The sequence below is a fragment of the Rutilus rutilus genome (assembly GCF_951802725.1).
Source record: "Rutilus rutilus genome assembly, chromosome: 15".
Classification (NCBI taxonomy): domain Eukaryota; kingdom Metazoa; phylum Chordata; class Actinopteri; order Cypriniformes; family Leuciscidae; genus Rutilus; species Rutilus rutilus.
The window spans coordinates 31368234-31382699 of record NC_140220.1 but is presented as its reverse complement, the minus strand read 5'-3'; the positions used below and the strand labels follow the sequence as shown (position 1 = coordinate 31382699).

The window sequence follows — 14466 nt, the reverse complement described above, 5'->3', positions numbered from 1 at the left end:
AGAAAAAAACCCACCATTTAAATATTAAATGCATCCATGGTCATTTAAATAGAATGTTAAAATAGAGACAGTCTGCATTTTCATTTTTATTTAACAAAATTTGATTATATAAATAAAAATGATATTTATAATTTTAGACCACTGTTTTGGGGTCTGGATGTTGGACTGCCATGCTAGAGTAACGAATAAATCAGAATAAATTAATAAAAAAGTAGCAAAAAAAATAAACAACACAAATCAAGCATAATCCCAATCATTTCTAACACGGACAATCCTTAATAAAACAGCGCCACTACGTGGACAGATAAAGAACAGCAGGGAAGTTTCTGTCATTGTAATCACATGATATTCATCAGCTGACCAAGGCAGCAATGCACACAACATAGATCGGCCTTTCGGTGCTGTCATTATTGATAGATAAAATATTATTTGAAGCTCAGTTGGTTTTATTTTATATCTTTATTTGACCACTTTTATGTTTTATTTTGCACACAACGGGGACATTGGCAGTAAAAGCAGCCTTTGAACAGGACGTTTAGCTCACATGCTAGCGTGTTATGGCTGGGAACAGTTGGTAGAGATACTTTACATCTTTCCCTGCAATGTAAACACAGGTTCAGTGTTTGTTGTAAGTACTGTAGTTTTGTGAATATTTGATCATTTGCAATGGCATCTATTCTGGATCAATATGAAGACTCTCAGAATATCCGTCAACACAGCCGTGTGTCAGCAGCCAACATCGGGATTACTCATTCAGGTACAAACCTACACAGTTTTGGATACGATTTGGGGACGTTGTGGTATTTACATGAACTTTTTCGTTCACAGGGTTTGTGAATGTAAGGCTAGAAGAAGAGAAACCCATTTTCAACAAGCAGCGCATCGACTTCTCACCTCCCGAAAAAATCAACCACTTCTCAGTGTGCAACAACCAGTTATGCATGAGTCTGGGGAAGGACACCCTGCTGAGGTAAAGCTGCCATTTCTAGAGACTGTGTTATCAACAACTGTATAATTGGGACATTTTGCGGTTGATAAGTTTTGCATTGATTAGTTTATGTACATGCAATGAGTGATTAATGTGTAATGTAATGTCTGAATACTGGTGAAAGGACTAAGGAGGGAGGATGTGGACCATTAAAGGTTGGATAGGATAAAAATCACTTAATCTGCCTTTTATTTGTGTTAGTGTAATTAATCAATTTTTAATTTACCGATTTGCATTACATATGGCCTTAACATAAATAGGATTGATTCCTATTTAAGCAGCATTTCAAATGTTGTAATGTGTTGACATACACATTGCTTTTCAGAATTGATCTTGGAAAACCTGATCAGCCAAATCAGATTGAACTGGGAAGAAAGGATGATGGCAAAGTGCACAAACTTTTCCTGGATCCTACAGGTAATCACGTGTCGATGTTCACACCTTGTTGTAGGAGGATTTAAATGCATTTTGGGACATCTATTAGATGTCATTATTAGACACATAAGTGATTGGATTTCCCTTGAAATTAGAATGACAAAAGAAACATCAAGCATCCCAAAGTAGCTTAACAGATGTGAACTGAGGAATTCAGTTAGGACAACATATATATTCAATTTTTTTATATAAATATTTGGAAACACATGCACAAGAATGTAAAGCTTTCCAATGCGTGTCATTGAGAGAGACAAATGCTCTGTTTACAACTTGTATTAAGCTCCGTCTCAGGTGATCCGATCACAAATGGTCAGGTGAGACACACAGTTTACACCTGTAATAACATGCATTTTCCATGTTAAGTCCAATATTATATATGCTTTTAATTCAAATTAAATGATAAATGTAAATTTATACATGTAAATATAAAATTATAATGTCATAAGTTATTTTGATTAGAGGGTTACTTTTGTTTATTGCTGTAATCAGGAAAGTCTAAAGCATCTGTTTGGCTAAGTGGTTGATTGACAGGTGAATTAGGCCTGTCAACTTTTTAAACTGGTCATTTTGGTCTAAATGCTTGATTTATTTTTCATTTATTGATTTCATTAGTTATTTATTTATTTTAGTAAATAATTAAAATGTAGTAAATACAAAAAATATTATTTATATAAAATAGGAATAATATAAAATAGAAATATTACTTTTTAAAATGTTTACATTTATAAACCAGAGAAATGCTGGCACAGGGGTGGTTTAGGCTCATCAGATGGATTAGTTTTAACAATCCAAATGTGATGTCATATGCATTTCTACCTCCTTTAAGTGGTTTCAGTGATCGGATCACAGAACATTTTGAACCCCATTTACACTTGTTTTTTGCACTGATCATTTGCAATGGCATCTTATTATTCATGGTGATTCCATGAGTAATGGAATCACCCGAAATGAATCTTAATATCAGGTGGAAACAGGATCAAAAGCTCAGGCCCATGTATTTCAATGTTGATCTGCTTAAAATACTTTCTTTTTAATGCAGCCTGTAAAATGACATTTTCTCAATTATCTTACAGGGTCACATTTAGTCATCAGCCTCACCACAAACGAATGTGTATACCTAAACAGAAACACTCAGAAGGTCCGAAGTCTATCACGATGGAGAGGCCACCTGATTGAAAGCATAGGTTGGAACAAATTAATTGGCTCAGAGACCAACACTGGGCCGATTCTGGTCGGCACCAGCCAAGGAATCATCTTTGAAGCGGAGATTTCTGCCTCAGAGGGCAGTCTGTTCAACACCAACCCAGACCAGTACTTCAGACAGGTTCATTCCCTGGAGGAGGATGGCAAGCCAGCTCCGGTTTGTTGCCTCGAAGTGGAACGTGGCTTGGAATCCAAGTACTTCATCGTTGCGACCACACGAAAACGGCTGTTCCAGTTTGTAGGAAAGCTGGCGGAGGGATCGGAGCAGCAGGGGTTCAGCTCCATCTTTGCTCAGAACCAGGATCTCCTACCTAGCTTCCAGGAGTTTCCTGTCAATATGGGCTACAGTGAGATTACATTCTACACGTCGAAGCTGCGCAGTTGCCCCAAGAGCTTCGCATGGATGATGGGCAACGGGGTTTTGTATGGACAGCTGGACTACGTGCGGCCCGACTCTCTACTCAGCGACGTTCAAGTGTGGGAATACACACCAGACATTGATTTAAACTTTGTCAAGCCCATCTCTATAGTACTCACCCAGTTTCACTTCCTGCTGCTGCTTCCTGACCGTATCAGGGGTATCTGCACTCTGAACGGGCAGGTTGTACATGAAGATGTATTTCCGGATAAGTTCGGCACCCTAAAAAAGATGATCAAAGATCCCGTCACGGGGCTTGTGTGGATCTACACCGAGAAAGCCGTGTTTCGCTACCACATCCAGAGAGAGGCGCGGGACGTTTGGCAGATGTACATGAACATGAATAAGTTTGATCTGGCGAAAGAGTACTGCAAAGACCGACCAGAATGCCTAGACATGGTGCTTGCCAAGGAGGCGGAGCACTGCTTCCAGAACAAGCGCTACCTGGAGAGCGCCAAATGCTATGCGCTCACTCAGAATTACTTTGAGGAGATTGCGCTGAAGTTCATTGAGGCCAAGCAGGAGGAGGCCTTGAAAGAGTTTTTGATTAAGAAGCTGATCAGCTTGAAGCCCAGTGAGAAGACCCAGATCACTCTGCTGGTGACCTGGCTGACTGAACTCTATCTGAACCGGCTCGGTCAGCTGGAGGCCGACGACGGCAAGCAACCCCTCTTTCTAGAGACCCGTGAAGAGTTCCGCACCTTTCTTAAAAGCCCCAAACATAAAGATTGCTTCTACAACAATCGCAGCACCATCTACGACCTGCTTGCTAGCCACGGCGACGTGGATAACATGGTGTATTTCTCGGTCATCATGCAAGATTATGAGCGTGTTGTGTCTCATTACTGCCAGCATGATGACTACAGCGCAGCTTTAGATGTTCTCTCCAAACACTGCGACGACAAGCTCTTCTACAAGTTCTCTCCGGTCCTCATGCAGCACATCCCCAAGAAGGTGGTCGACGCGTGGATTCAGATGGGAAACCGGTTGGATCCGAAGAATCTGATCCCAGCCCTGGTGAACTACAGCCAGATGGGCAGCATGCAGCAGATAACTGAGACCATCCGGTACATGGAGTTCTGTGTGTATGAGCTGGACGTCAAAGACGAGGCCATTCACAATTACTTACTGTCGCTTTATGCCAAACACAAGCCAGATGCCCTGTTATGGTATCTTGAACAAGCTGGAACCCACGTCACCGACATCCACTACGACTTAAAATATGCCTTGCGCCTTTGTGCCGAACATGGGTACCTGCAGGCCTGCGTCTTGGTTTACAAGATTATGGAGCTGTATGAGGAAGCGGTGGATCTAGCTCTACAAGTATGTGTGCTCATTTCTGTTTAAGAGGCAATCACATTAGAAGTGTGTCCACGATAAAGAAAAGGAAAAATCTTTTTAAGGCCCTGTTTACACCTGATATTAAGATGCAATCTTTCGATCTAATGGACAAAATACGTAAATTGCATAGAACTAAATACCCTTATTACCTAACATGCCTAAGACTTTTGCACAGTACTGTATATATATATATATATAGAGTACAGGCCAAAAGTTTGGAAACATTACTATTTTTAATGTTTTTGAAAGAAGTTTCTTCTGCTCATCAAAAATACAGAATTTTTTTTTAATATTGTGATATATTATTACAATTTAAAATAATTGGTTTTCAATTTATTATACTTTAAATTATCATTTATTCCTGTGATGCAAAGCTGAATTTTCAGCATCATTACTCCAGTCTTCAGTGTCACATGTGACATCCAGTCTATCACATGATCCTTTAGAAATCATTCTAATATTCTGATTTATTATGAGTGTTGGAAACAGTTCTGCTGCCTAATATATTTGATGAATAAAAGGTTAAAAAGAACTGCATTTATTCAAAATAAAAAATATTTTTCTAATAATATAAATCTTCTTTACTGTCACTTTTTATCAATTTAACACATCCTTGCTGAATAAAATGATGAATGATTTATTTCAAAAAAAGAAAGAGAATTTTTTTACTGACCCCAAATTACTGACCAGTAGTGTATATTGTTGTTACAAAAGATTTCTATTTTTAAAAGATTTCTATTTTTAAAACATTTGCTTCTTTTTTTTTATTTTTTACTTTTTATTCATCAAAGTATCCTAAAAAAAAAGTATCACAGGTTATGAAAAAATATTAAGCAGCAGACCTTTTTCCAACTTTGATAATGAATCATCATATTAGAATGATTTCTAAAGGATCATGTGATAGACTGGAGTAATGGTCCTGAAAATTCAGCTTTGCTTCACAGAAATAAATGATCATTTAAAGTATAATAAATTGAAAACCAATTATTTTAAATTGTAATAATATATCACAATATAAAAAAAAAATTCTGTATTTTTGATCAAATAAATGCAGGCTTGCATTAAAAATAGTAATGTTTCCAAACTTTTGGCCTGTATATATATATATATATATATATATATATACAATTTATTTTTTATTTTTATATCAATTAAAATAAACATTTTTATTTAATTTATTAATTCATAAATATTGTGTTTTTGGGGGAGTTGCACCGCATAGCATTTTACAACCTGATCTAGCCAAATTATCTGAAATTTTAAAAGTTATGAGGGTCTGCAGGATCCCTCTCTATGATATTGTTTTCAAATATTAATAAGCAGTAAAGCAGTTGTGTTCATTTTTTCTTCTAGAAATTATAAATTATAAAATATATCAATTCTTTTTAAGAATTTTATTCTTTAAATGAAGATGTTTTTCCTTCATTATGATGTCATGTTGTTTCACCCAAATTTTTAATACTCCCCCCAAAAATATCAAAATGAGTTTTAACCAAAAAATGAAACATTCTCGTCATAGAAGAGGTGTCAAGTCATTGCATGTATGAATTGCATTTTAATGTGTTTTTGAATTAGTTAATTTTTTTTGTTTTTAAAAGCATCACAACCATACCTTAAAACCATCTATATTGGGATAATGTTTGAGATCAAATTTTTTTTTTTTTATAATCATGTCTATGTTTAACCCTTTAGGTGGATGTAGATTTGGCCAAGTCTTGTGCTGACCTTCCAGAGGATGATGAGGAGTTGAGGAAGAAGCTGTGGCTGAAGATTGCTCGTCATGTGGTTCAGGAGGAGAAAGATGTCAAGAAAGCCATGAACTGCCTGTCCAGTTGCAACCTGCTTAAGATTGAGGACATCTTGCCTTTCTTTCCAGACTTTGTTACAATAGACCACTTCAAGGAGGCAATTTGCAACTCCCTGGAAGAGTACAACCAACACATAGAGGAGCTGAAACAAGAAATGGAGGAGGCCACCGAAAGTGCCAAACGTATCCGTGATGACATCCAGGAGATGAGGAACAAGTACGGAGTGGTGGAGTCTCAGGAAAAATGTGCCACTTGTGATTTCCCCTTGCTCAACCGACCTTTCTATCTCTTCCTGTGTGGACACATGTTCCATTATGATTGCCTCTTTCAGGAAGTCATTCCTCACCTCTCTGCCTATAAGCAGAGTAAATTGGAGGAGCTTCAGAAGAAGCTGGCAGCGACTACACAGACCACCAAATCCAGGCACAAGCCCAAAGAGGAGGATACAGTCAGCTTAGGCAAGGGCCAGGGAAGCAGAGAGCAGATCAAGTCAGATATCGATGACATCATAGCGTGTGAGTGTGTCTACTGCGGTGAGCTGATGATCAAATCCATCGACAAGCCTTTCATAGATCCACCGAAGTTTGATCAAGAGATGTCCAGCTGGCTCTGAAGGACACATTTCTGCATGAGTTCATCTGAGGGCTGCACAATAAAACCTATCTAAGGCTCTATGATTGAAATTGTACATATGCTGCAAAAAATTTACCATTTGTGTATTGTGGAAATTTTATTTTGTTTTGAATTTTACATGCTATATGCTAAATTAATGAATATTAACATGCTTATGTTAACAGATATGTACTGTACAAATGGCCTTCTTTGATTTATATGTATGTTTGCTTCCATAGAGCAGTGGGCACTACAAAATTTAATATGCAATTGTTTTCATTTTGCATTTTGAGTTAAGTGAATTAACATCTTTTTAATGTACTGTAATGCAGCTAAATAAATAAATAAACAAATAAATGCTATTTGACCAGGCTTTGTGTTATATGATGGGATGTAATAGCACAAAAGTGTGCACCGAAGGGCATTTTTCCTAATGCAAAAAAATTAAGATTTATAAATATAAGTGTATATACATAAATGTTAAAATGTATATATACATAAATCAGAAATAGAAAAAAACCCCCGTTTTTTTATATTTTATTTTTTTATAGACCACTTATATACAACTTTGCGTTACAATATCTCCCCTCAAATTTTCAAAACTTCAAAATGTAGCATGCGGGTTTTTTTTTTTTTACAGGACATGGATAAAGATTTATTACAGGTCCTCACATCTCTTTAAAAGTGAGAAAATAGGGGTTCATTTTTAAAACCTTACATTTATGGATTCAATATTTGCCAAGCAAAATGACTAAATTGCATAGACATTACACATTTTCATATTGCATTAGTGTTATAATTTATGTATAACAACAAGACAGTGACAAATTCTACGTCAAGTCCCAATCACGCGATATTTTGAGACTACATTCGGAAAGTGTTACGTCATAAGACCTTCGGCAACGTTCGGTTTTTCTAGGCACAACCAGTAGAACTCCGATAGCCATTATACTCTCCTCCAATAACCCGCTTAATTTATAATGAATCGGTTTCTCACCTCCATCCTTACTTAATCGAAACTACTCCTTTCTGTTTGCAACTGCTACTTTATTATGATACCCTCCCTAAATGCTTATAAGATTGCAGCCGTCAATCTATAGTCGATTGGTACGCCTGTTCCCCACTCTGTCCTCGCCATGGCGCCGTGTCCCTGCTCTCTCAGTTACTGAAAGTGGCCGCCTCTCTGCTGCTACCGACTCACGGTCTCTCTCCTCGCTCACAACCGCCATTTTGGAGACAGAGAGCTGCGAGTCGGCTGCAACAGAGACAGAGCAAAAACGGCGGACACGGGGACAAGGTGAGCTAGCGTTTATGAGGAACGTGGTGGGGGAGCAATGGGGGAAGATGGCCGGGAGGGAGAAAGAATTAGAATATGGGAATCGCAGATCTGCTGGCCTCCTCGACTCCCGCAGTGCATATAGACACGAGACGGGGCAGATGGTGCATGACCTCACGTGGAACAAGGCCACAGAATATTACGAATAATTTTAAACCATATCCCAACATTTCATTTGACAAAGAGGTGGTGGCCTTAAAGAGACAGAACCCATTTCAATTATTCAAAATAATCAAGAACTTGCCATGGTACTAAATCGTGTTGCTAAAAAAGTCACCTCTACACGGTTATCATATCAATAGCAAGCAGCTAAACTCAATAGCCTTCCTTTAAAAAAAAACCTCATAAAGCTAATTTTTAGTGGTCGTGACTCAAGTTTACCTTATAATTGCAGCGTTGCTAACTAGCAACATGTAGCTACAGTAACTGGATTTAGATTAACAAGCAACACTAGCTGCTGAAACGCTTAGCGTTAGCTAAACTAGCCAGCTTAATGTGCTAGCTAAGCTAAGTCAGATATGAATCATCAGCCTGTCGATTATATTGTGTAACGTTACACTAACAGTAATTTTACCCGGTTTTTATAATGTGTGTTGAGATTGAGACACCTTGCGCCGCTATACATTTCCTCTTTGTATAAAAGGTTACGCTCGTATCGTCATCAGTGTGCGTTAGGTTTATAAATGTTTGTCGCAAATGAAGAAATCAAAATTGACGAGTAACGTTATTTGGCTGTATTTACACATGCGTGTATTGGTGGTGTAACAAATAGTTCCCCGGGCATTAAAGTCATATGATCTGCCAAACTATTGAGATGAGAATATTTTCACAATTGTAACTCGTCATAACCATTGCTACAGTATCTGTGTTATATTGCATTCAGGAAATGGTTAAATGGGGTCACTAAAAACACTGGTGTCAGTGCTATAGTTATGTTTACAGAACTCTCAAACTCTGCAAATACACCAGTATTATAATATCGTCTATTGCATTCAATTTCCAGTTGGATTAATTACTACTAGATTTAAATTAGTAAAAATCCATTTCCAGTGGTGCATTGCCAAAAAATCGATGCACGTTTCTTTATAGAAATGATATTTTGGGTTTGGAGAAAGAGTTCAGTAGTCGTTGAAGTCAGCATGAAATTGAAATTCAATCTATTTTCTAAATACCTGTTATTGATTTTATTAATATGAACCATTAATCCATGCAAGTTTTATTTTTTTAGTCACAATGAAACTCTTTTCTTTTGTATTGTGACACATCTGCCTGTAACGATTTATTGAAAAGTAAAAAAATGTTGGGAGGGACTTGAATCTATGCATAGGTTGTTGATTGCATTTTGAGATATGCAAGCTCATATTAAAGTGGACTTATTCTTTGGAAAAGTCCTGCATACATCACCAATGAGGAGTCTGCAATTTTCCCCAGAAAATCCAGTTGACATTTTGATTGAACATTACGATGCCAAAAAAAACAAAAAAACATACACTACCGTTCAAAAGTTTGGGGTCAGTAAGATTTTAATAAAAAAAAAACAGTAATATTGTGAGTAATATTTCTATTTTAATATATTTTAACCTGTAATTTATTCCTGTGATCAAAGCTGAATTTTCAGCATCATTACTCCAGGCTTCAGTGTCACATGATCCTTCAGAAATCATTCTAATATGATGATTTGATGCTCAAGAAACATTTATGATTATTATCAATGTTGAAAACAGTTATTTAAATTTTTATTTCATGATGCTATGATGAATAGAAAGTTCAAAAGAACAGCATTTATCTGAAATCTAAAGCTTTTGTAACATTAAACACTACCGTTCAAAAGTTTGGGGTCAGTATTTTATTTTTGGGGGAAATAAATAAAATAAATCAATACTTTTATTCATCAAGGATGAGTTAAACTGATCAAAAGTTACAGTAAAAACATCTATAATGTTAGAAAATATTCTGTTTTAAATAAATGTTGTTCTTTTGAACTTTCTATTCATCAAAGAATTGTAAAACAATTTTTTACACAACTGTTTTCAACATTGATAATAATAATGAATGTTTCTTGAGCATCAAATCATCATATTAGAATGATCACGTGACACTGAAGACTGGAGTAATGATGCTGAAAATTCAGCTTTGATCACAGGAATAAATTACAGGTTAAAATATATTAAAATAGAAAACAGTCATTTTAAATTGTCATAATATTTCACAATATTACTGTTTTTTTTTTATTGTTTTATATCAAATAAATGCAGCCTTGGTGAGCAAAAGATACTTCTTTTAAAAACATAAAAAATCTTACTGACCCCAAACTTTTGAACGGTAGTGTGTGCCCGAATGAATTGCTCACAATAAGATCTATAACATGCATTTGGAAAATAGGGTGAATCTTGAGTACATGCCGACTTTTTTTTTATGCCAGATTTCTCTAATCATTTAGTAAGCTTAAACCCCGCCCCCTTTCTAACAGTCATCTGCAAATTTGCATTCAGTCAACAACCGATCAGTAGAACCCTGCACTACGTTTATTATATGATCCATTTCACAGAAAAAAGATCTGTCGCAACATCTGGTACATCTTGACTCACTTATTTATATTTTCTATTAAAACAGGAAAGCAGGATGGGACTTATTGAAGTGCTGGTCCCATTTTAAAATGCGCAAATATTATTTAGTTTACACCACAGCCACAAAACATGATGTGCTGTTTGTCAGTCATTACAGGTGTTTTTAGGGGACACTCGACATTCTCATTCTAGTGAGCATCTGATTAGAGAAAAAAACGAGAGATCAGTGTCCTATGTCTGTTTTCCTGAAGGACAAGACTATTTTAAACATGTATCTGATAAAAGTTAATTTTGTCGACTTTTAGGACTAGGAGTATACAATCATATAGATGGCCTCGAAGCTGACATAAGCATTAAAGGCATAGGTAGATACACTACAATTCAAAAGTTTTTTTATTTTTTATGATTTCTGAAGAAGAATGATTTCTAAAGGACCATGTGACACTGAAGATTGTAATCACTGCTGTAAACACATGCACATCTGAAAAGCCCACAGCAAACAAATCAGTTCACAAGCTTGTGGTCAGCTGATTCTGAACCTTAGAAGGCAGGCTCGCTGTTATCTGATTGGTTAGCACCTCTCCTGTCCTACAGAGGGCACATCCTGCTGTGACAATGGAATAAATTCGCTATTACATTTCAGTATGTTATCAATAAATGTATCAACTGTGTTAATCTCAATCCCCTTCATTCTCTTTCAGCCACTGCCTCACATTCTGCAAAATGCACAATTGCTAAAATTTGTCAGTTGCTATGAATTGTTGTCATCCAGTTCTGAATATTAATATGCAGTCTTATTGTAAATCTTACATTTACATTTACATTTACATTTTACATTTACATTTATTCATTTAGCTGACGCTTTTATCCAAAGCGACTTACAATTGCTATATATGTCAGAGGTCGCACGCCTCTGGAGCAACTAGGGGTTAAGTGTCTTGCTCAGGGACACATTGGTGTCTCACAGTGGATTCGAACCCGGGTCTCTCACACCAAAGGCATGTGTCTTATCCATTGCGCCACACCACCCCTCTTACACTCTTACAGTGATCATGTCTATAGAAGAGCCCATGTATATGCTGTGTTCATCAGTAAATGCTGAAGTAAACATGACATCCTTTTCTGTTTCAGATTCATCATTTGTGAGACACTGAATGTTAAAATTGTGAAATATGAAGTCTCGCTTTCCAAAGGTACTGTACTGCTCTTTGGTCACAGTTGCGTTTCCACCTTCAGAGCTTTCAAAGCATTCAGGTGATCTTCATAATCTCATTTAGAGTTAACCAACAAACTTTCTGTGTCTTCTATGCAGTGATCGCCATTTCAGGCTCTTTTAACCTCTGCCTATGGCCTCAGAGCAGGATGGCGTGGGAGACGCCACTTGCTCAAAGTTGGCCAAACCACTTCACCTGCAGTACCTTGAACGATCCCTCCGCCTAGACACCTTTCTAAGGCAGACTGCTGCTGTTTTTAACCAGAACATTTCCAGGTAATTCAGTCCTCTTTGACCTTCTGACTATTGAGTCACGACATTGCCTCTGTGGCTCTACAAAATCCTTAGAAACTATAATGTCACAATCCTGTTTGGGATTCTTGGCTAGTTTGTTGTTTGTTTTAGAATGTTATTTTCCATAATTCCTAAAGCCAAAAGCTTAGCTAATGGTCGATTTTTATAGGAAACGCTGCGCTGTAGGTTTGTTTAAGATTGTGTTTGTGTGTGCTTCCCTGTTTAAGCGATGACAGCGATGATGGTTTGGGCGAGGGGTCTTCTCTGGCCTCGTCTAACCCACTGCTGGCAGTGAAAGAAGATCACATCAACCTTGAGGACGAGACCAAGGACTCCTGCAGAGATGGAGAGACGGAGTGTGGCACTCTCAACGGAGCTGTGCTGCAAGGTACAATACATAAAATAAAAAAAGTTATCATAAGAATGCATAACCTCTTCTTCAAAGTATTTTTTTTGTATATTTGGAAGTATTGCAGTTTGTCTTGGACTGCAAGTACATTTAATCTCATTATGTTGATGAAGTGAGTAGTATTTAGCTGGTCATGTGATCTCAAAAGGGTGGCATGATCCATGAAGCATTCCAGTGTGTGTATGATTTCCAAGTATTCTTCATTTCTTTAGGGGTAAAAGTTTTTAATGAGTCACCTTTAACCCCAAACTGTCTCCCTCAGAGCACAAAAGTGACAAGGCCGGTCTGTATAACTTCTCGAAACTGAAGAAAAGCAGGAAATGGCTGAAGGTATGTATAGATAAAAAAAGAACTACAGGGATTCTGGGAAATGCTTTATCCAAATCCAATCCCTGCTCAATGGAAGCTTGTTTCTGCCTCAGAGTAAAAAATAAACCTGGTAATTGTGATAAAAAGTTTAAAAATGGTAAAGAAAAGGCACTTTGCAAAAAATAAATAACATTTACAAAAAATATAGTCACAATTGCAGGTTTAAATGTCGAAATTATGAGAAAGTGGCAGTACTAGTGAGAGTAATATCACAGTTAAAATGAATAAACTCGCAATATTGAGAAATGAAGTCTAAAGGCTTCTTTACACAGCAGAGTTAAGGCTGCTCTGTTCCGGCTGCGTAAAGATATAATAATCCTGCATAAAAGCCAGACCAAATTATGCCTGCTTTGACCCACCTCAGCCCCTGCTTGAAAAACTTGTGTTCTCTCACAAAAACTTTCCTCTAGGGAAAGAGATTTTGTGAGCGAACGAAAAACTGGTAATTGAAATAATGAGTTGGAATGAACTATATTTGAATGCTTCTGCGAGTGAACAGAACATTTCTCAGGGGAACGCTATACTTTCGTGAACGCAGCAGATGCAAAGTTTCTCTGGGGAACGCACAAGTGAACTTTGAACATTTTTGTTCTCCAGTTTTTTTTTCCATCTCCATTTAGGGACTCCATAGTTGTTGCAATTATGAAAAACAAATTTGCAGTAATAAGATATTAAATTACTTTTCTTTCTTTTTTTTCTCAAGTCACACATTCATAATTAATTGTGTCTCTTCTTTATGTCCATGTCTAAGCAGTCTGATGTTTGTGAATTGCAGGGCATCTTGCTGAGCGATGACACCACAGATTCAGATACTGATTCGGATGATTCTGACTTTACAATGACACGAGAAGAGCTCCAGGACATGCTGCGCCTGCACAAGTTCACCAAACAACACCAGAGCAAGTTCCACTCTGACAGAGAGGTACGACGTGTTCGCTGGGTCTGGGACAGCTGCCCCCGCATAGATAGCTTCATGGAAACTGTTGGTAATGTGTGTTTGTGTTCACAGCTGCAGCACTATCAACACTACAGCACAGGCCTCCTGTCCACTCACGATCCTTTCTACGAGCAGCAGCGCCACCTACTGGGCCTCAAGAAAAAGAAAATCAAGGAAGAGAAGAAATGTAAGGGTAAGACAAGCCTACATGACAAAAAGAGGATGACATTAACTGTTTTCTGGTCATCTGAATACTCATCCTTCTTCTTTTGTAGCCAAGCTAAAAAAGATGAAAAAGAAGAAGAAACGGGGAGAGGAATTCTCCATGGACGGACGGACGCACATTACTAAAATTTTTGCAAAGTTTTCGCATGATGCACCTCTTCCCATGATCAAAAAGAAGCACTTAACCATCGAGCAGCTCAATGCTCGTCGACGAAAAGTCTGGCTCACGATTGCCAAAAAAGAAATCCCAAAGGTACAAGCATTTTTCTTGGTGGATAATTTGCAATCCCCTCGATTTCTTCTGTTCATGC

At 37.3% G+C, this 14466-nt stretch overlaps 2 protein-coding genes across 9 annotated transcripts in view; both read left to right on the top strand.

Moving 5' to 3' along the window:
• The first annotated feature begins 334 nt into the window (after positions 1 to 334).
• vps18 (VPS18 core subunit of CORVET and HOPS complexes) lies at positions 335 to 7177 on the top strand. Its single transcript, XM_084432741.1, has 5 exons — positions 335 to 757; positions 829 to 970; positions 1314 to 1405; positions 2497 to 4367; positions 6078 to 7177. Exons 1-5 carry the CDS (start codon positions 667 to 669, stop codon positions 6804 to 6806), a joined length of 2925 nt encoding a protein of 974 aa, XP_084288867.1. The 5' UTR covers positions 335 to 666; the 3' UTR covers positions 6807 to 7177.
• Positions 7178 to 7927: 750 nt separating this feature from the next.
• ino80 (INO80 complex ATPase subunit) overlaps positions 7928 to 14466 on the top strand; it is a 40173-nt gene continuing 33634 nt past the window's right edge. For 3 of the 8 annotated variants that reach the window (XM_084432738.1, XM_084432737.1, XM_084432734.1), the window contains exons 1-8: positions 7928 to 8102; positions 11840 to 11901; positions 12021 to 12197; positions 12443 to 12603; positions 12887 to 12954; positions 13769 to 13915; positions 14003 to 14123; positions 14206 to 14408. In XM_084432738.1, the coding sequence (XP_084288864.1) occupies positions 12055 to 12197; positions 12443 to 12603; positions 12887 to 12954; positions 13769 to 13915; positions 14003 to 14123; positions 14206 to 14408 (843 nt within the window). In that variant the 5' untranslated portion in view covers positions 7928 to 8102; positions 11840 to 11901; positions 12021 to 12054. Of the gene's footprint in view, positions 8103 to 11839; positions 11902 to 12020; positions 12198 to 12442; positions 12604 to 12886; positions 12955 to 13768; positions 14124 to 14205; positions 14409 to 14466 lie in introns of all 8 variants that reach the window. The other 5 variants (XM_084432739.1, XM_084432736.1, XM_084432735.1 and 2 more) reach the window with 2 other exon arrangements.